Here is a 22,305-nt window from a genome sequence, read left to right as displayed (position 1 = left end):
CAAATGAAACAGCTACAGTTTAATCAAATGTATCGCATAATATAGCGCATGTGCAGCTTGATACGACAGCAGAGTTGCGACATTCTGGGATCGTGGTAATAACATAATATTTTGGCTAAAATTTAAGCGATTAAAGAATATAATTAGACACTAAGAAACTCATACAAAAACATTTATCTCTTACCCATTTCAGGCCTCTTATTCCTAAAAGGTAAGGGCCACATCCCTTTAGATTCATCAAATATTCCCTTCGTGGTATGGAACGTTGTGGTACAAATGTCAGCAAAATTCATAAGCTTTTACCAATTGACATAAGAAAAATGTCTGTTTTGGACCCTAATTCCTAAACCGTTCAAGTTACAACCCGGCTCTTATCACATTAATAATTATTGAGTATTAACTATTGTAAAACAATTGCATGAAGATATATACACGTATATTGTCCTGATAACAAATGTCTATAAAACACGACAGCGCCACACAAAACTTGCAGTAGTACCAAACAATCTAAATATCCCTCGCCAATAAAGCAATTAAGCATCTGGCACATAGCTGCAGCGAATTCCAGTTATGATATACGATGCTCTAGCACAATTATGGCACATAATGTAATATTTGCAAAGACCGATGTTACTTAATGTCTTGGGCTTTATGCCTGGCCCCTATCTTGCAACAAATTTAATTATAGACACATTTAAGTCCTTCTAAATTACAAGGATTTTCAGCACACATTTTTTTCTACTAACAATGCAAGTTGTCAGAATAAAAATAGACTTGCTGATATTACTATATATATCACTAAGGTGGGTAAATATATATATATATATATTATAAATGTCAAGCTGATTTAAGTTCTTAAAGATGAGTACGACATACATGTATATAGCCTGGACTAGTTAGTTCGGGTCAAACCTTGAACAAAATAGCATTATGCAATCAAATGATAATAATATGATATATGCTGAAAGTAATCATGTTTTTTTTGTTGTTTTTTTGGGTGGCAGTATTATCTGATGCTCCAAGGAGCATGAATAGCACACCTGGAAAGCATGTCTTGATTTTCTTTATATTACTAAGTCAAGTTATAAACTTTCACAAAATACTGAAAGTTGGTGTATATGAAAACAAAACAAAATGGATTCATTAAAATGAACAATTTAAAGAAAAGTTAAAGATACTAAAAGACATGGCCATACGGAACGTGTCGCCAGTTTCTATCCACTATTGCTTTTATATTGGACACCAACAACAGTAATGGCGCGCAAGGGGAGTTAACTATTACCCTAAATAGTTCTGGAATTTTGACCAAAAGAAAATGTAGAGCACTTTCGAATGGATGTCAAATTCACATTCATTTTTCATCCCAATCACCACATTGTTACAGGGGCGGATCCACACACTTTGAAAAGGAGGGGTGCCAGCCGGGGTTTCTCAGAACAAGAGGCTCCCAGGAGCCTGAATGGCTCACCTGATTAAATTTTGTCTACCAATGGCAATAAACTTAAGTAGTTGTCTCACAATTTTGACTCAAGAAGACTTTGGTTGGAATTATCATCAGGATCATTACATGGCTTAACAGATCAAAATGAAAATTTGACCACAGATAGATATCATCATGCTAAACACTTTTACCCCATGTCAGCATATGTGGCTAAACCTAAAGGTTTTGGAGATATATGTGATAAACTGCAGTCTGAGCTCTATGTTCTACTTTTAGTAACGACGGCCATATTTTATGAAGGATCAAAAAAATAAACATAACTTTTGAGCAAGACACCCAAAGGAACATTCATACCAAGTTTAGGTCCAATGGTCAAGTAGTGTCAGAGGAGAAGAATTTTGAAAAAAATAACATTAAAAGTAGCAAAAAACGCCGAAAAAGGGCAATAACTCCTAAATGGCTAGATTAATATGAAAATTTGACCACAAATAGACCTCGTCATGCTGAACACTTTTACCTAGTCAGAATTTGGCTAAACCTGATAGTTTTGAAGATATATGTGAGAAAGTAGTCTGACCCCTATGTTCTATTTTTAGTAATGGCCGCCATGTTTTTTGACGGATCAAAAATCTAAACACAACCTAAGGATTCCTAAGGAACATATGTGCAAAGTTTCATATAATTCTGCTCAGTAGTTTCAGAGGAGAAGATTTTTGAAAAATTGTTAACAGAAGATGACGACGGAGACGGACGCCAAGTGATGGCAACAGCTGACATGGCCTTGAGCCAGGTGAGCTAAAAAGGGGGTGCTAGGACATTATTTGTCATTTTTGTCAATTTAACTAACGAAAATGACAAATTTTCCAATAAAAAGGGTGTTGCCAACCCTGTGAACCCCCCATCTGGATCAGCAACTGTGTTATGAGAAATAGGTTGAAATTGGTATCGCAACCTTAAAAAGTAGTGGAAATGTTTTACATCTGACAACCTAATCAATAATGAAAACATATCACAGTACACACAATGTGATGACATTAGCTTAAATGAACCTCGGTTCAGGCGAGCTAATAAGTATAAAACAGGATGAATAGAAAAAATAAACAAATATATTCAAATCTGTTGTGAAAGTCTAGCCATTATGCATAAATCAGAGCATATCAATAATATACACATAATACAAAATTCATTTAAATTTAAATACCTTCATTCATATGCATAAAATGGCCTTCAAAATGCATTGGTACAAATTCATTCAAAGTAAAACAAAGTTGTCTAACAATGCTGAAAAATTGCCATTCTCATTCAATAATAATGTTTCTGTCATGTAGCAAAAGAAGAAGACTGTATAGAAAAGCTTAGACCTAAAAAAACTTGGTTCTGAAAAGGAGAGTTGTTTTAAATCTTCTTATTCAAATGAGGGGTAAATGTAAATTCACTGTTCTAATTCATAATATAGTGGTGATTTCATTTTGACTGCAGGAATGCAAGTTCTTACATTAAAACCCAATCCAACATACAACTTTATAAAATATTTCATTTTCATCATCAGATTGACTGGAATAAACTTTTAATTAAATCATAAGATCCAGTGAAAATTGCAACAAAAATGAGCACAATAACATAAAAGGTACATCTGACAGAGGTTCAGACATATAAAACTTTTGGTCTTCAAAAATTTAGAAAAAATTGATTCAACACAGCACCACTACTGACCTCTGGGGTAAATATAGTCTAAATCATCCTCTTCACAATAATATATAAAAAAGAATATTACAATGACAGACTTCTATTCCAAATAATACAATATATATATAAAAAAAGAAAATTACTAAAAATAGCTAAACTCGATTATTCAATTTACATACTTTAAGTAACATAATAAATATATTATTGACTAACGTTCGAATACTAATCTAAATATGATCAAAACTTCCAATACAATACAAAATACAAAAGTATGGCAATACAGGATTTAGCCATCCAATACGTCATATTGGCCTGGTTAAAATCTATATTGGCCAAGGTCAATATGACATATTGAACTAGTTAGTCAATAAAGGTATAACTGCATAAGGATTTCCATATTGGCTGAATTATTGGTCCTTGGCTAGCAATATGGCTACTTGTTGCGGCCATATATCCCACTGGCGACGAAGAGGATAAGTGAGGTGAGGTAGCAATATGGCTAGCCTTGGAACAATAACTAAGCCAATAAGGAAAACCTTGTGCAATAATACAATACCGGTAATACCAATACTTTGTCTTAATGAAAAAAATACATTTAACATTCAACCTTGTATCGACTGAACACAAACATTAGGAGTTACATACAAGAAAATCAACAATTTTATAAAAAAAAAAAAAAGCATGTCTATAAGAGAAGCAAAAGATACCAATGAAGCAGGAATATACATTACATCAATTAAAATTTTTTAAAAGTTATATTAATACATGTAAATTACAAAGCTTTATAACTGCTTATAAAGATGACAAGAATAGTGAAAATACATTGCACATTATTACTATGCAAAGGGTATAAAAAAAAAAAACAGAATAAAATGTCAATGGTCAGAAATAAATTACATTACTATAGTTTAGAGATGTCCTACAAAATATTTACACCCAACAATAAATAAAAGGACAAAAACAAGTAAGTACGCATAAATTGGAATGCTATTTTTATCTAAACTGACACAGCATGTAAAAGCACTAAAATGACTTTTTATTAAAAAGGATATGAAAAAATTGTAAATGCCACCCATCAATTGATTATTTCCAATCCTGTGCTCTTGTTAGCACCGTAATTTTTTTTAACTTATTTTAAGTATGTTATGTATATTAACATATAAGAGAAGTAGCAGACACAGAGCGAGTGGAAAAATTCTGTTTTTTTTTTTGGTTTTTTTTTGGGGGGGGGGGTGTTGATTTCAAGCACAATCTTGGCAAAATGAGCAAATGACAGCCTAGAACCCAATTTTATATATTTTTTTGTTTCATAAATGTCTAGATGTGCACCTGTGTTGTTCCTCTATTCTGATCTCTTTATCAAAAACATGCAGTATGAACATACTTCAACAATTGCACAGAAAGGCATTATACTCTATAATGAAATTGTGTATAAACTGGTAATTCAAAAAACTTCCAGAAAATACCAAGCAGAAATGAGGAAAGACCAGATGTATCGCCTGAAGTTAACTGTTTTATTTGCTATAAAAACAGGATCAATAAAAACCTGTAAGCACAAAAATATACTATTTTGAGAAAATTACCTTAACTGAATATTCATAAAAATAAAATAAGTATATACATTGTACAGGTACTTATATCTCTGCTTTGCCAAAATGTAAATTCTGAGAAAGGTGACATAATGTCAAAACAAATTGACTTTTTTTTTCAAAATAAGCCACTCTTTCTGCTGGATGTTACTTGTAATTCAAAAAGGTGTACTCAATTTGTTATTTATTATATAAATTATAGATCATTATTATTGTATATCACCCTTATATTAAGTAGCAGACTTTGTAAGAATCATGCAAATTCTGCAACATGTAATACACCCTAAAAAAAGGCTACATATTTTTTTCTTGTCATTAAGTTGCTTTATAGATCTATATGTGGAAATGTATAATCATTCATTCCAATCTGTCTGTTCTTGGGAGATAACTTATATTGAAAATTAAATGGTTTCTACTGTATTTTTATAGTGTCACTGCCAGAGTTACCTCCCTTAATTTTGAATTCTACAGAACATTCTATATAATTTATATCTCTTATGAACACTGCTTCAATGAAAATCCTTGTTGTTTTCAGTTTACTTAAGCACTTTTAACACAATATAAAAAATCAAAATATGTAGGCTTTCCAACCATATATCACAGTTTGCATGATTCTTAGCTGGAATAGTACTTAACAATCTCCACAGTAAGCAACTTAAACAACTTCCCATATTACACTGGTACAAATAAAGCTTCTTATTCATGATGCTTCAAAAACATGTGACAAATGATTATGCTTTTTACATAATAAGTAGGATATCAAATGAATACAGTCCTGTCCTTCAAAATTCTCAGCAACAAACCTGAATAACAGAGGACTGTATAAGATTCAACTAGACTGTAAGAAAAGTACACATCATGTCATTTGCCCAAATCAATTTTTACTAGCCCTGAGCTTTGGGCTAGTAGCTAATGGCAAGCATTGTGAATCTTTATAAAAATAAGACAGGAAGTGATTCATGCATGTCAAAAAGCCACCAAATTTACTTTTTTTCCTTATTCAGAAACACTCTCAGATCACATGACCACTCATAGTTTGTCAATCTGTTATTGCACTTATAAGATAAAAATTACTTAGATTGACTATGAAATCTGCATTTTGTAAGTGTTATCATTTCTGATTTTGATTTCATTTGGTTGATTTTAGTGGCCGGAAGATGAATGTATCATTTTCACAAAAAAAACAGATGACCATCATGACATAAAAATATAGCAAACATAGACTGAAAAGCATCTTTTATTTGGTGTATTTTTTCTACACTATGAATCACCTCTACCATAGGCAGTGTCTAAATTTCAAATGGACTAGTACTTTAGAGTAGGTATTTGTAAGAATCAGGCAAACACGCAAGTCAAAACCCCACTAATCTAACAATATAATTTCACTTAAGGATGATTCCTTTATATGAAAAGGCCACTACATGATCTCTTTATCACTGGATTTGTTAAGAAATTTTTGAATTGAATGTTAGGAAAATTAGGTTTTTGATAAGCGTTATGTGCTCTTGAAATATGGAAAATCTTGCTTTTTCTCCCTATTTTTTTTTTTTAAGTAAAATCAAATTTTCAAAATGGTAGTTTTTGTTTATCATGCTTCACCCACTGCCTGATTCTTACAGACTGACACCTACGAATGTGATTCCTCAAACACATGTAGTCGATACATTTTATGTATATTGAATTTGCAAGTTTATGTAACAATTAATTGAACACACCTACTACATGGAAATATATTCCAAATTTTCAGACAATACATTATTATGTAATCCTACAATAATTCTTATATCATACAATAAGTACATAGTAAAATACAATAACAATATCATGTAACAAGTACAATGTACATAATAATATACATAAATTGAAAAAAGGTACAGCAAAAATGCAATTCAAATATTTTCAGTCACAGCCTAATGTGATAAAAAGATAATGAAGCTAACTTGATGGCATCATATATACATGTATTTGTAAAATACAAATTGATGGTTTCAAAAAAGCTTTTTTTACAGTATTTGATCAATGTATTCTTCAATGATAAAATTCTGAAAATTGACAAGTGAGGATTTTTCCTCAACAAAAATATCTGTTGAGACCTGGCCTGAGTAAAATACAACAATGAAAAAACTAAACACAATGCTATAACCCTAATTAGTTATGTTGCCTTTTAAACATGACTTCCCCTTTTTTCCAAGTATTTGTATCATGTCTGTCCATTCCCGGACTCAATACGGGGTACATTTTATGTTTCTCAAAGAACTCTATAATATATTTTCCAGAGTCTTTACCTCGGTGTGCTACAAACTCCATTAAAACTGCTTCAACTTCAACATTGTTAAAAAAGTTCTGAGCTCCCTCCAAAACTTTTGCCTCATAAGTTTCAACATCCATTTTCATAATTACTTTTTTCAAAACAAATAACTCTAATATGTCATCCAACCTAGCAGTCTGTATAATATTAACATTAGAGACCTCTGGGTCTAGTTTCTTCACATAAGTACCCCCTACATTACCACTATGAGTACCTAGAGTTACTTTTTCACGCTTATTTGACAAGGCATTGTATACTATAGTCATTCTCTCCTCAAAACCTGGATTATTTTTCATAGAGGCACACAATCGTTCAACATTTCCTTTCAAACATTCAAATGCTATGACTTTTTTTCCAAGCTTAGCAAGAGTAAGTGAAAACATACCAACATTAGCACCCACATCTAGAAAAGTTGCATCAGGAAATTGTCTAAACTCAGATATAATTTTCTGTACTAGGTCATATTCCCAGTTTCCATTTGCTATGATGCTACCCGATACCCATTTGTCCTCCGTCTTGGAATAAACAAATATAGTCGTTGAAGGATCTCGGTTTAAATTGGCACGGATAAAGTGACTTTGGACTTGACATGATATGTTTGATTCTGTCCATTCTTGTGTATATCCTGACCTTGAAATGACTTTGCCCATTGCCTGTTTTTCTGATTTTATAATTTTTTTATTAGATGGATTTACTTGTGAAATTTCATTATGATTACCTTCTTGGTTTGCATGAGTTGTCTGTTCTTGTATTGAATTTTTTGATGGTCCTTTTTTCCTCCTAAATGAAACTTCATTTGGCCAAGTTTTGGTGTCTTCTAAATTTGCTGATAATGGTAAAATTGGTTCCATTTCATTTTGTTCAAAAAAGTCTTTTATGAATCTACCACTTTCTTTTCCCTTATGAGCTACAAATTCCAACATAATAAACTGAACTTTTACATCTTTGAAGAATTTACTGGCCCCTTTCAGAACACTATCCTCGTGGGTTTCTACATCCATTTTGATAACAGCTTCTTTCAGTGGAAACAGTGTCAACAAGTCATCTAACAAGATGCTATGTACAACATCGCTTCCATCTGAGGATTTTTTTAGATAGGTACCTCCTACATTTCCTTCATAAGACCCAAGAGAAAAGGTTGTTCTCTCACTAGAGAGAGCATTATTTACAATAGAGACTCGATCAGTAAAGCCAGCAGTTCTAACAGAGTTACATAACCTATCAAGATTTTTTCTCAAACAGTCAACACTAATAACTTTCCTATTACGGCTTGCAACAGCCATGGTGTATACACCAATATTTGCTCCAATGTCTATGAAAAAAGCTTCAGGATAGCTGTTCACTTGTGTAATTATCTTGTTCACCAAATCATCCTCCCATACCCCACCATTAATGATCCGCCCTGAAATCCACTGATCTTCTTTGGCAGTATAAACAAATATTGGTACATTATAGGGATGGCCTAATCGTGCACTAACGAAACGACTAGTATCACTTGGACAAAAATTTTCATCAGAGATCCACTTTCCATTTGTATGTGCTATGACTTTACCGAATGCTTGTTCTGGATTATTTATTGTTACCACATTCTGAGTACTAGTAGCAGTAGTAGTTGTAGAGTGAAGCACTGCAGATGACTTTTCATTGCGTAAAAATAGAACATCACCTCCCCATTTAGAATAATCACTTTTGACACTCTCTGGGACATTTGGTTCTAATCCATGAGAAGTCAAAAAGTCAGCAATAAATCTTCCACTATCCTTGTTTCTATGAGCAACAAACTCCATTAATAATGCATGAACTTTAACTGTCTTAAAAAAATTATAAGCACCTTTTAAAACATTTGCTTCATAAGTTTCAACATCCATTTTTATTACCACTTGATCAAATGAGTAGATTTCTAGTAGATCATCCAAGAAGATGGTGTTTACAGAATCCTTATCAGAGTCTGTGCCTCCTTTGACAAAGGTACCTCCAACATTGCCTTTGTGCTTACCTAGAGAAACTTTTTCATGAGTATGAGACAACGCATTGTAAACAACAGTCATTTTATCTGTTAACTTAGCTGCTTTCATTGATGCGCACAAGCGCATGACATTTCCTTCCAAACAGTCAACTGCAATTGTTCTAAATCCATGTGCTGCAATGGACACTGAAAACATACCAACATTAGCACCAAGATCTAAGAAAATAGCATTAGGATGTTTCTGCATTAGGCCTAAAATTTTTTGCACCAATCCACCTTCCCATTGACCATCACGTATGATATTTCCAGAAACCCAAACATCTTCTTTGGCGGAGTAAACAAATATTGGTGTGTGTGGAGGACTTTTCAGATGAGCAAGCACAAAATCATAGTTTTTCTTACAAACAACATTGTCAATGGTCCAGCCATTTTGGTTCCTTGTGATAACTTTTCCAATTGTTTGTTCTGCTGTCGGTGGTCCCAAAGAGGACCCCAACATATCTTCCTCACTTTTTTTCGTTGTCCATTGAAAAGTGAATTTGTCAGCATAGAACAGGTAGACCAGCACAAAAAATATAATAAAAACTATAATACTAAGCACTTGCTTTCCTTTGGCCCTCATTCTGTCAACAAAACTGAAATAAATAAGTTGTTATGTTGTTAAAATATGTTTTTCCTTCTTTACACTATAACCTAGGCATTAGTATAATGAAGAAACCATTCTTTCAGCCACTTTAGGACCCTTACTCCTAAATCTTTAAGGTTAAATGATTGCATGCACATATAAATGTACTCAGTTTATTAAGTGGAAATGGCAGGAAACTAAATGAGACAATGCTATTACATCTAGTTTACCTGTCATATTTTATTGTACTATCCATACCTTCCACAAGTCTAACAATAAACAGATATGATTCATAGTAAACCTTAATCCCTTCAAACATATTAAAAAAAATGTGCATTAATACAAAAATAAATTTCTTCTAGTTCCTGAGTGATACCTTTTTACCTTATTGCATCTTTAAGAATAGAAAACTATCTGAGTCATGAAATAAAAACTTAATACAACAAACCCCGATCTATCGCAGTAAAATCAGCCTCTATGTATTAATCCACATTAGATAACCATTAGCTGGTTCTATCCTTCTCTCCAATTAGTAACATACTGACACTCACTGCTTCGTCTGTAAACAAATATGAACACTGTCAAAAAATTCAAGTAAAGAAAAGGTAGAATGTCAACAAAAAATAAAAGTCATTTTCCAATGTCACTAGTATTCATGCTGTACAAATTTCTGTTTACATTGCTGATTAAAATCCTTTTAAAGGACCAGTTTTACTTTGATTTCATCCCATTATTGGCTAGATATAAAGAAAGCTTTAAGAACATATATACATGTATCATAGATTATGTAGTATCACAATGTAATGCCCTTTACAGGAAAACACTTTTTTTATGATTTTGTTGTTCCCATAGAAAACATCTAAGAGTTTGACAGTTATACAATTAGTTGAGTCCATGGTGTAAATTGAAGTAATCAGGGGTAGTAGTTTAGACAAGAGCTGTGACAAGCACCCTGTAACAATTTATCATAATCAATTTCCACAATATGTTATTCATTTATTCATTTTCTATTATTCAGTAGAAAAAGGAACAGATATGATGAAACACAACAAGTGCACCATTGTAAACCTTTATAAAAATAGTAATTACTTACAGAAATCACCAAAAGATCTTCAATAAGCATAAACATACCTTTAAGTAAGCTCTGAAAGGCCCCGACAACAAAAGTAATAAAATCCATTGTTAAACAGATCTACGACACTTCTTCAAAATAAACTAAGAAGTCAAATAACGACACCAAGACACTAATGACAAACACCTTCTGACTGTGGACAGGTGCAAATCTGCGGTAGGGTTAAAGTAGTTTTATAAGGCTTTAAAGGCAAAAATTAACAAAAACAGTGGCAGATCCAGGAGGAGGGTTCAAAGGGTTGGAACCCCCTCTTTTGAAAAATATTGTTAATTTTGTGTAAAATTTTGGCAAAAAACAGCAAATGATTGCCTGTATCCCTGGATATTTTACAAGTATTAAATGTTTTTTTTTTAATGGTACTCCTTGATCTTTAAAAGAAGTGAAATCCAGGAACAAAGCAGACATGCACCCTCTCTCAAAGTGACAATGAATGGGTTGAAACAAAAGACTCATTTTCTGACCTAGGACCTTTAAAAATTACAGTTATGTAGGTCCTGGACCTTCAATCCTTTTTGTTGACACTTAATTGAGGACTTATGGTTTTTTTTCACCAATGAACCATTGATTTCAAACTTAGAAAAATCCAGGATCTTCCACTCTTAAAAGTAAATCTTAACACCTGAAGGTAGAACGCAATGCACAGATTGATTTAAGCAGCAATGATGTATAAATGCAAAAGACATGCCAACACCCATCTTTCATTTATGGGCAAAAATCAAAATTTGCATTAAAAATATGTGTCAATCACTCTGCTTGGCAGTTTGCACCCATTCTGACTTCAAATCCTTGATCCACATCCAAACTGGTGTCAAAATATTACCATTCAATTAAATAACATGAATCCCTTTTCTTTCCTAAATAGATGAAATATTGTCACTGAATGACAGATTTCACAAGATGATTTATTCTTTAACTTGATAAACTTAATTTTGTGTACAAACGTAACTGTTATAATATATTCACAATGATTTTTTTTCTTTTTTTGTATGATAAAACACATTTAGCTTTGCATGGTAATTGCTAAAAAAATCAGTCTTTTGAAATTTCCCAAGCAATATGGGTTCAAAAAACATTTGTTCAAAAACCTTGATATTATTTTTCACACGTGTTCTTTATCAGTAGTATACCATTTCCTAAGTTAAACATAACAAGTTCATTGAATAGATTTAAAGATGAAGACCTAGGGTAAGGGGCATAACTCTTGAAATCAGTGATATGGTCTCACTAACCACTTCTAACGTTTCCATTACTTTACATGTTAAACAAGTAATTTTCAATGTTTCACTGTGAATTCCCAGGACAAATGACACCTTAAAGATGCATACCATTGCAAAGTTAGGAAAATAAGGCTTTCAAAATCATTACTCTAATGGCAAGATGTCTGCAGAAATTCTTCACAAAATTTACTTGAATAAATAATACTGAAAATCAACATTTTTACACTTTTTTGCTAAGTGACAGCATGGAGGCAAATTACTCACACATGTAAACAATATTCATACACTTTTGTAGTAAATTACATATGTGATTTTAAAGTACACATTCTCAGCTTTATTTTTACTACTTTGAATCAGAATACACACATATAATGCACTTACAATGCATAGGTCTAGGTTCAGTGTGTTTTTGGTACTACATACATTCAATTGCACCAAAGCCAATCAAGCTTTCGTTTAAAACTGATTGAAATCAGTCCCAGTCACTTTGATGCTTACATAAGAACACTGTAAAATGCTGAATACAAACGTTCCAATGATTTGTAAGAGTTGTGTTACTTACCCTAGGTCTACCTCCTTAATTTATCAGTACTTTACTTCTTTATACTTGAAGAATATACAAAAAATAGCTATTGTGAAATCAATGCTTTTTCCAATATTTTCCTGTACTAGTATTTAAAATAAAAATTTGAAAGTTTCCTTTTTATTAAGTATGGGAAATAGTCATCTTATTTTGACTTGTCTGCTTTTACCACAACTTCTCACGATCTGATATTACCTGTTATCTCACCATTTTAGTACTCCCTTATTATTAGTTAAATCATGAATTGTACAATCTCTACAAACTATAATCCTACACTGATGTATATAAACCACTTACCATGAATGGAAGTTTTAGTCTTGATACAAATTTGCTGGATAAAATCGTTAATTAAAAATGTATGCTTTGAAAACCAATTTATTCAGAGTATCTATCCCTAAGTCAATACTGTCAGTTTTGAAGGAATTAAGTATGGGTCTGCTTAAAAAATCAGGCAGGTATGATCATCATATATATCTATAGATATACAATAAAATGTTCAAATGCATTCGTTAAATCCTAGAAACAAAGCTTCCTGCATTCATTTCCTTGGATCTACTACATATCATGAAATATCTTTTACCGATTACAGTGTAAAAATTCTGGCTGGAAGTTTTCCTGTACTTTTCTATATATGTATTAGAGTGTAAACAAAGTTTAAGAGTTAATATCTACAGTGACCAACTTTTATTTGAGCTGTTATTCTCGATTACAATTTCTATGAGGCCTACTGAAGGATTTCCAATCAAACCAAAGATTTTTTGGATTATAAATCACTAATCATAAAATTTCTGCCTGGTTTTAAGGCAGAGCTGTACTCGATTACAGTCTGTGTTAATAGTGATTTTCACACTTACATTAAGAGCATGGTATCATAATACTTTAAAGTGACTTCTAAAGGCTTCAGTAATCTCATATAATTCTTAAGAAGAATACATGAAGACAAATGATATCTCAAACTAAACATTCAAGGTTGTAAAAATTCAATATTGTACATGTAAAAATAAAGCTTAGAAAAACTGTGATTTTTGTGAAAATTGGATGATCTTGACATTATTTTACTTGAGGAAACAGCCTGTATTCAGAGAAAAAGGTCAAATTTGGGTTTGGGTTGGACAAGTCAGCAACCTATTTTGTAAAGACCGGGGTAAACATCCTCTGCTTTCCTAGAAGCACTCACTAAATTACTCATAAAATATCACTTCTAAGGTAGATGGTGAACAAATCGGTTCTCAAAGTACAGATGGATATACCAGAACAATTACAATACATTTACCCATACAAACACCGTATCCAATCATAAAAAAAGCACCAAAATGTTAAAAAAGCAATTATTAGAAATTTCTTAAGCACTATACCGGTAAGTGACAATCTATCCAACACTTCTTCAGAGATTATTTACTAGCAATCCTTGTTTTTTTAACATACCTTGTCTTCAGCAGATTATTTTTACAGGTTGTTAATATTACCAGAAGCCACAATGACTACAATTTACCCAATCAAACTAGAGGTAATTAACTTCATTCAGTTGTAAGTACTTCTGCAATAAATGTAAATTAAACTGAATAATAGGTACAATTATAATCAATATTTAAAGTTTATCATTTGCCACAAATGTCACATAGCAAAGGCTTTCCAACAATGTAGAAAATAAAATCTTTAACTGAATGGATATTGGTAAATGCGGAGTAAATATTTTAAAATACATATATTCATAAGAGTGACAATATAACTTGTAAAATTATAAGGGAGGAAATTGACATTTTGAATAAACAAACATGTGCAACATGCACACTTTACACCCGTGGTTCTACAAAACTTAGACCTATTAACTTGAAAATAATTGTGAAATTAATTGTGCAGTAAAATGGTGATAGGTCCAATCCGTATCCATTTTTCTACCTGTCAATCATCATCCGATAGCCCTGATCAGCTGATTGATCAGGGATAATTACCTGAGGTTTACCTGAGGGTTAATTATGACAGGATGTAGTTAATGAAGGTAACACTTCTTAATTAGCTTGGGGTAATTTATTAACAAGAGTGCAATCTAAAAGGGACATTCAGATAATTGTAAATGGGCACTAAAGGGGTACTCAATAGGGGCAGAGGGGCGCAGGTGTGATAGCGGCAAGGCACGGTGCCCCTTCATTTTGCCCTAGCTAGGACACTATACTAACTATAAGACCATTTTTTTTTCATTGGGAACCATAGAAAATAGGGTGAGTGGATGAAAATAGGGTAGGCCAATAATTTGTGGACTTTTTACTTTCAAGGAGACAGAGGTTGAAGGATACACAAAAAATTCCATATTAGTTTTGACCTGTGTCAGTCAGTGACAATCACTGTCATCACATACATGAGTATCTTCATTATATAAATAAACACTATGGAAAGTTTATGTACCAGTCCATATAAGATTCAGACACTGGTACATTATTACTATGCAAAATTTAAGTATTAGTCCATATGAGATTCAGACACTACCTTAAGTGGTGATTCATTCTGTTGAAAACCAACAAACAAATGACGCTTTTTAGGTCTACAGATGCTATTTTTTATGTAACAATAGTTTTTTCTGCATTTACATCTATATTTTCAAGAAAACAATATATTCACCTCCCACTAAAATCAACCAAATCAAACCCATTCAAGAACGAGAATTCTTCAAAGTGCCAATTTCATACACAATCTATATAATTTTTATCTCGAAATTGCAAGAACCAAATGACAAACAAAGGTTGGTTAAATGGTGTGTAAGTGTTTCTGAATTTTGAAAATAAAAGTAAATTTGTTTGGTTTTTGACATGCATGATTTTTATAAAGACTGCTACCTAATTGCTACATGTAACAGTGGTGATTAATAACCACATACTTGGTCAATTATGGCATATACATATACATGTACTGCTGTAATAACGGCTTAATTTAAAACAGATTAAATTTACATAGAATCTTCATTGTTCAAAATAGGAGGAATACATCTTTAATTTGTTCTTTTAATATTGGTTCAATAATTATTGACTTACATAGGATCAAACTCCATCTGTGACATAGGTACTGATCAAAGTACTGTAAACCATTTAATTTTCACAACTTTCACGGACATAGAATTATTGCAAAAATAAACAGTCACAGAAAAGCATACTTAGAAACTATCTTTATATGTTGAAGCAATTTTTTTTTATTAAAAACGCAAAAATAAATCTTCATGAAATCAGCTAAATAAAGTAGACACAACAATACATATGTAAGTTGGTTTACAGTAAACTTCTGGGTAGGAAATTCACTCAAATTCTAGCCAGCCCTGAATACAATTTTTCATATATTTACTATACGGCTATATAAATTTTTGCTAAAATTAGCCAGCCCTGCCAAAAAATAGCCAATCTCAATCTGGTGGGCTGGCTACTATTTCTAACTCTGGTAAACCTATGGACAAAATAAATAAAAAGCTGCATTTATGTGCATAATATGTCCTTACATGTTTCTATTATAATACCATTCTAAATAATAGCAAATAAAAAAAGAAAAAGATATATGTTTCCTATTATCCTACCCACCTTATTTTTTCAGCCAAAAAAGTGCACCCAGAGGGTTTTTTTTTTTAATATGGGGGAGGGGGGGGTCAATTTTTCAATAAGCACTGTCAGAATGTTTCTCCTACAGATTCAATGTAAAATATAGTAAATAAAAAAATCCATATTAGTACCTACCTACCCAATGTCATTATAGGTGTAATAGAAATACAAACACATTTTTTTTTTAAGTTTTTGCACTAAGATGGACCTATCACCTTAATATCCAAAACTGTTCAGAATGAGAGTTCGGAATATGTTAATTTAATCTTATGTTATAATGTATCTCAAAGAAACCAGTTCAAACCACCACAGCAGTGCCAAAACTAAATTGTTGAATCAAATGTTAGTCTCTGTAAATATCAGGTAGTGTTCGAAACATTGTATGAAATAATTCACCATATTGAAGTTCGATATTATTAACTTTGTCATCAGAATCACAAAACAAAAATAAGATTTTTCATATCATTTTGTTAAAATAAGTCATAAATTATAGAAATGCACTGCAAATATACATTTCAAGTGGAGAAAAATCTGTCAAAAACCTCAATTTTCCAACATTCTAATGGAAAATATCCAAGCATATCCAGCAATGCAGAGCTCAGTTAGTGGTCATTTTATATAGAGAAGATTCCTTTGAGTATATTGAGCATATTGTAATATCAGTCACTGTGGGTTTTTGACACTCATGTTTAAGATTTTCCCTGTTTTACCTGATTCTTACAAGGACTTGTACTTTAAATAATGTGGAAATGTTTATCCTGAATAACACAATCTCTTACTGTTCAATGCCAAGTAAATATTCAGTAAATAGGGTTATCTAAACTTGTACATGTACATGTACCTACGAAGTTTATCTTCAAGCAGTAACTGTGTACATCAATTGTTCCTATTTTAGAAGAAAGCATCAAATGTTTAATACATTTACCAAAGATAGTTTACTTTAATAGGAGGAAAATCCTGGGCTTTTCCAAGTTCCAAACCAATGAAGTGATTGACTGATTGATTGATTGTTGGTGTTTTATGCCCTAGCAGCAATACATTTGTTGTATATCAGCTATTATCAGTGTGATGAACATGAAATAGATGATTAAATGAACATGAAATGAAAAATTGGATGAGACACATGGATAATAGGGTCAGCAATTTGTTATTACCACTGCAAATACAGAGAAGAGGCAGGGTTGGGCCTCCTGCAACAGAGTGCAAAGGTTCCCACTGCTATTGAATACCACAGCAATGTGCTTTAACATGCAAGGAAGGTGGCATCTTTCCCAAGACACTGAACCAGTATGGGTTCCAGGCAGTTTTTTGTATTATGGCCTGACAATCTCCCCCCCCCCCCCACCCCGCCTCAACACTTAAGTGAAGTCAAACGTCCACAGAAAGTGTTAAGTAAAAGAGTTGAAGGTTCAAGACCACAGGAAATGAATTTCAAAGACCTTAGGTCAGAAACTGACCATCACAGACCTCAAACCACCACTTATTGGAACCCTTGGGTTTATACATTAATTACTTTGGGCAATTAGCCCTCAGATGGATGATGACACTAGAGTATTGGGACATGTACCTCCCTAAAATTTACTAACCTTTTTCAATCAGGATTGTGTTATGAGACAAATGCATGCACGCAACCAACCATCCATCACAGCCCCAAATTTTTTTTTAAATTGAAATCAGACAGTTAAATGTACCTATAGTAATAATAGTCCAATATCCAATATCTAAATCACATAATTAGATTCACCAGATCCAAAGACCTCACTCAAAACTAATAAAATGTTTGACTGGTGTAGCTTAATACAACAGGAGTTTTGGGGCAAGTATCGACACATCATTCCAGCTTAATAAACTCTTAAATCTTGATTAGATACATATATTTATCACAGAATATAAATTCTGATCAAAATTGAAGCACCACAATTTAGAGGAAATCCCAAAAAATGGGGCCCTATCCAGGTATGATTTTGAACAGATAATTAAATCTCCTTCTAAAATGAGTGGTACGTTTGATTGATTTCTGTTAAAACCAATCCCATCCATGATTTCATAGCAACATACCTTTTATTAAAGTTAGAAGTAAATCCATACAAAAATGGAGGTGCTATCTAAAGGACAAGTCTAAATCAATGATTTTCAACTAAGTTCCCCTCAAAAACATGTGGTCCTTCTTGACTGATTTCTGAAAAAAATCAATCCTGCTAAAGGTTATTTAACTACTAACCATTCACTCAAGTTTAAAAGAAATCCATGGAGCCTCTATCTACACCAGTACATGTAAATAGACCGGTTAATATCAAATATCTAGAACAACTAGCAATGAGTCCTTACATCAATAATCAAAATGTAAGTCATACAAATAATGGGATGAGTGAGTTTCAAAAAAGGCTAACAATATCAGTATCACTGCCTACACTCAACACATACATGTACATGTACAGTCAGAAAAAGAAAACAAGGACTAAACAAAGAAATTTCTTAATAATTCTAATTTTCTAGGTTCTTATAAATAATTTCATGTTGAAGGACACTTTTCATTTCAAGAATGAAGCTTTCAACTCCATTTTCAAAAATTTCTCCTGGTTTATATTGCAGAAATACATGTAGAAGACACATAATCTGTGAATATCACATTATTTCACAAATGCATATTCAATAGGTACCTTAAAGTGATTTCAGTACAAGCACATTCAGGCATATCATACACAATAGACTTGTAAACATACATGTACACATACAAAATACATGTACACATCAGCTGTACAAACTAGGCATTTCCATTGAACTTTTTTTGTACAAGATGGTTTCTTTTGCCACTTCCTTTCAAAAATACCTCCTAATAAGAACTAAGCCTTCTCTGAGTACTCCATACTTTTAATTCAAAATATGAAAGGTTACATCAATATCAATTATATAAAACTAGGGCTCTTAATATCCTGAATCTCACACCTAGCCTTAAGAGCAATATTCTATTTTTTGGTAAAAGTAGCAGTGTTTTTTCTTGGTTGACAATCCCTAACACTCATTGTCTCATACCCAAGAAACAATGATATCAATTTTCATTGAATTCTATCCAGAAGTTTCTGAGGAGAACATTTTTAAAGTAATAACAGAAATAGTAAAAAAGTGTCATAAAAAAGTGATAACTCCAACAAAGCTTAACAGATTAACATGATAACTAACCATAGATAGATCTCATCATGCTGTACAGTTTTACCTCAGACAGAAATTTGGAAATATAAGCAAAAAACTTCTGTCTGGCGTTATGTTCTATTTTCAGTAATGGTGGCCATGTTTTTCAACACGTCAAAAATCCCCACAATATTTCTATGTAGAATACCCTAAGAAACATTCATGTTAAGTTTGGTTCTGATTGGTCTTGTAGTTTCAAAGCTTTTTTTTGGAAAAATTGTTAATGAAAATGACAGATACCAAAAGATTATTTCACTACTGCAAAATTTGCCAAGTGATTATTTATTTCACTATTGCAAATTCAATAGCTAAAACTGAAGTGAAAGGGTAACAAAATAAAGTGCTTGAAAGCGTTATAGTGCAAAATTACAATTTAAGTCTCCAATATTCTTTAAATTTAAAAAAAAAAAAAAAATTTAAATTATTAAAAGATTTTGTAAGTTTGGATTTCTACTATATATTGTAGATAGAGTATGACAAGTTAACAAAAAATTTATTTCATCCTCTACCTCATTACTGCATACATGTACGTGTAGTTTCCAAATTCTGCTTTTGGGTGCTTCATGTTTTGTATATACAAAATGAAGGTTCTTGAACAGCCAGTGAATCTGAACAGTGGAGAAAGATTTGAACTTTCTATATATTCAACTTTTCTTGACCTTTTTACCATTGTTATTCATTTCTTTAAAACTATTCAAATACCGACTTTTTTTTTCAGTATATAGCCTGTGAATCTACTGAAGACTTTCAATCTTGTAATGAAAGATCAGTTAAATACTTTTGAGATATTTTTTGATAGTCTTGAAGTCTTCAAATTTTTTAAGAAATGAATATCGTAAAAAGTTCCGGAAATGTACAATGTAACAGACGTAAAACTTGAGATTTTCAACCTGATAGCCCAAACCACATTTCTGTTAAATACAAATGTACTCTCTATATATATATTCAACTAAATTCAACCCAGAAGTCTATAGCCCAGCTCAAATTCTGAAAGGCATGGGATACTGGGCGACCGCTTATTTTTACCATTGTGTAAGTACAAATCTTTCTCTGATGTTAAGATCCGCTGGCTATTTAAGAAAATAACCCACTACAGAAGTAAAAGAATGTAACTTTTGATTGTATTATGTAAATAGAAGCATAGTTTTTTCTAAGATACATGTATGAAAGGCATTCATTATCTTCTTGACTGTCAGTTGCGTAAAAAAAAAAATAGTGATTTGCATTTGTTTACATTATGGGTTATGTGTAAAACATCCCCCCTTTATGTATACTCTGTTCCCATTGTATTGCAGGTCCTGCTGTATGGCTAGAACAAGAACATGGAATGATGCACATTTTCACATTAGTTCTCCAGGACAGGCAAATTAAGGACCAACTCGAAATTTCTATGTGATATTCAGCCATTTTTAAAATTTTCGATGGTCATGTTTTGAAAATTGCTATCAAACTGAATGAAGATGAAATTAGGATTTAAACTTATCACGATCCATTGAAAAGTTGTTGAGGTGCATCCCTACAAATTTCCATTGCAATTTTTTTTGATAAAAATGATTTTTGAGAATTTTTCTTTTCAATACAGTAATACAATACGAACAAATTTTCATTTTTTAAGGGACAGAAATTTATCTTACCTTTTTGCAAGCATGTTATTACATGCTGTATCAGAAAAATAAGTTTAAAGCAATGAAAGGTTAGATTTTGTACTAACTTCATACAAAATAAAATTCCAATTTCCAAAGGCCTGTTTTTCCTCAGCTTAGAATAACAGATAATTACTGTGTTACAGTGAGACCCAGTAATGCCTAATGGCAGTGTATCAGGAATACAATGACAATGTACTGCATGTACAAATGATGAAACTTTAAATCAAGGAGCAGCTCGTGAGGATAAAATGATATTTAAAGTATTGCAAAATTCACGGTGCTTGATTTTATAGGCAATGCCTAATTCCATACCAATGAGCAGATATTACTCACCTGGGAATTTTTACTTTTGTCAATACGTTATGTACATGAAAAGATTTGTGTTTTTTTAGGATGTCATTAGACGACAAACGACGACGAACGTCAAATGAGGCTACGAACTCACTTAGTCCTATGGTCTACCAGAGCTAAAACTTATTTTAAAGGCATTAAAAATTACTTGCTTGTTTGGGGAGTTGTGTGGAAATTTCGCTGTACTAACAGAGTTATCCCCCCTGTACATCGTGTAAATTGTGTCTACCATAATACGTAACCGTTATCATAACCCCAAGGCGCTTTATGGACTTTATATATGCATCTAACTCCGGGATATATAATTACTTGTTAGCATGGACAAGACCTGTAATTTAATAATAGGCTTCTGTTGTTAGTAAACCAAAATCTCTGCTGTCTCACATCAACGAAATGCGAAAGTCATACATGCGGATTAGTCTTTCATGAACGAAACTACTCAGTGCAAACGCTTTTGTTGAAACCATATATCGGCACATAGCATACGCGCCATGCTACCTTTTTTAACATTGAAGTCAACGAGGACGAAAAAAGGTGGAAATAAGTCAATCTCAGTAAAATTGTTTTTTTTTTCACTGCACTACAGTGTCGATAAATCAACAGAGTTCGATGTTGATAAAAAGTAGCACGGCGCGGTCGATTGATTGTAGCATAGTGTATGGCAAGCCGTTGTGGAATTTATTCCCCATTTATTGATATCAATAAATGATTTATTGATATCGATAATTCATTTATTGGTATTAATAAATGAATTATTGATATCAATAAATTGAATTTATTGATATCAATAAATTGAATTTATTGATTTCAATAAATCTTATATATTTATTAACATGTTGATAAATATATATTTATATCAATAAATGATTTATCAACATGTTAATAAATATTTATCAACATGTTGATAATTAATTGTTGATATCAATAAATTGTTCAATTTATTATCATGTTATTAAATCATTTATTGATATCAATAAATTATTAATGTTTTGAT

At 32.1% G+C, this 22,305-nt stretch overlaps 1 protein-coding gene across 3 annotated transcripts; it reads right to left on the bottom strand.

Annotated features, from left to right (window-relative positions):
* Positions 1 to 4,333: 4,333 nt before the first annotated feature.
* Positions 4,334 to 21,523, bottom strand: LOC148626158 (uncharacterized). 3 transcript variants are annotated; one of them, XM_088569900.1, is made up of 4 exons: positions 21,460 to 21,523; positions 13,973 to 14,084; positions 10,064 to 10,174; positions 4,334 to 9,625 (listed from the first exon to the last, which is right to left on the bottom strand). In XM_088569900.1, exon 4 carries the CDS (start codon positions 9,610 to 9,612, stop codon positions 6,865 to 6,867), a length of 2,748 nt encoding a protein of 915 aa, XP_088426026.1. In that variant the 5' UTR covers positions 9,613 to 9,625; positions 10,064 to 10,174; positions 13,973 to 14,084; positions 21,460 to 21,523; the 3' UTR covers positions 4,334 to 6,864. The 3 variants fall into 3 exon arrangements, with proteins under 3 accessions (XP_088426026.1, XP_088426025.1, XP_088426028.1); XM_088569899.1 differs by having other exon boundaries at positions 21,464 to 21,518; XM_088569902.1 differs by having other exon boundaries at positions 21,294 to 21,481.
* Positions 21,524 to 22,305: the final 782 nt, after the last annotated feature.

This window comes from Perna viridis, chromosome 2 (genome assembly GCF_037379345.1).
Source record: "Perna viridis isolate PV_CMFRI_1.1 ecotype Kerala chromosome 2, ASM3737934v1, whole genome shotgun sequence".
Classification (NCBI taxonomy): domain Eukaryota; kingdom Metazoa; phylum Mollusca; class Bivalvia; order Mytilida; family Mytilidae; genus Perna; species Perna viridis.
This window is presented reverse-complemented; position numbering and strand designations above follow the sequence as displayed.

Bases quoted from the DNA above. Each gene is read 5' to 3' on its own strand.
- LOC148626158 (XM_088569900.1), bottom strand. From the start codon at position 9,612: ATGAGGGCCAAAGGAAAGCAAGTGCTTAGTATTATAGTTTTTATTATA.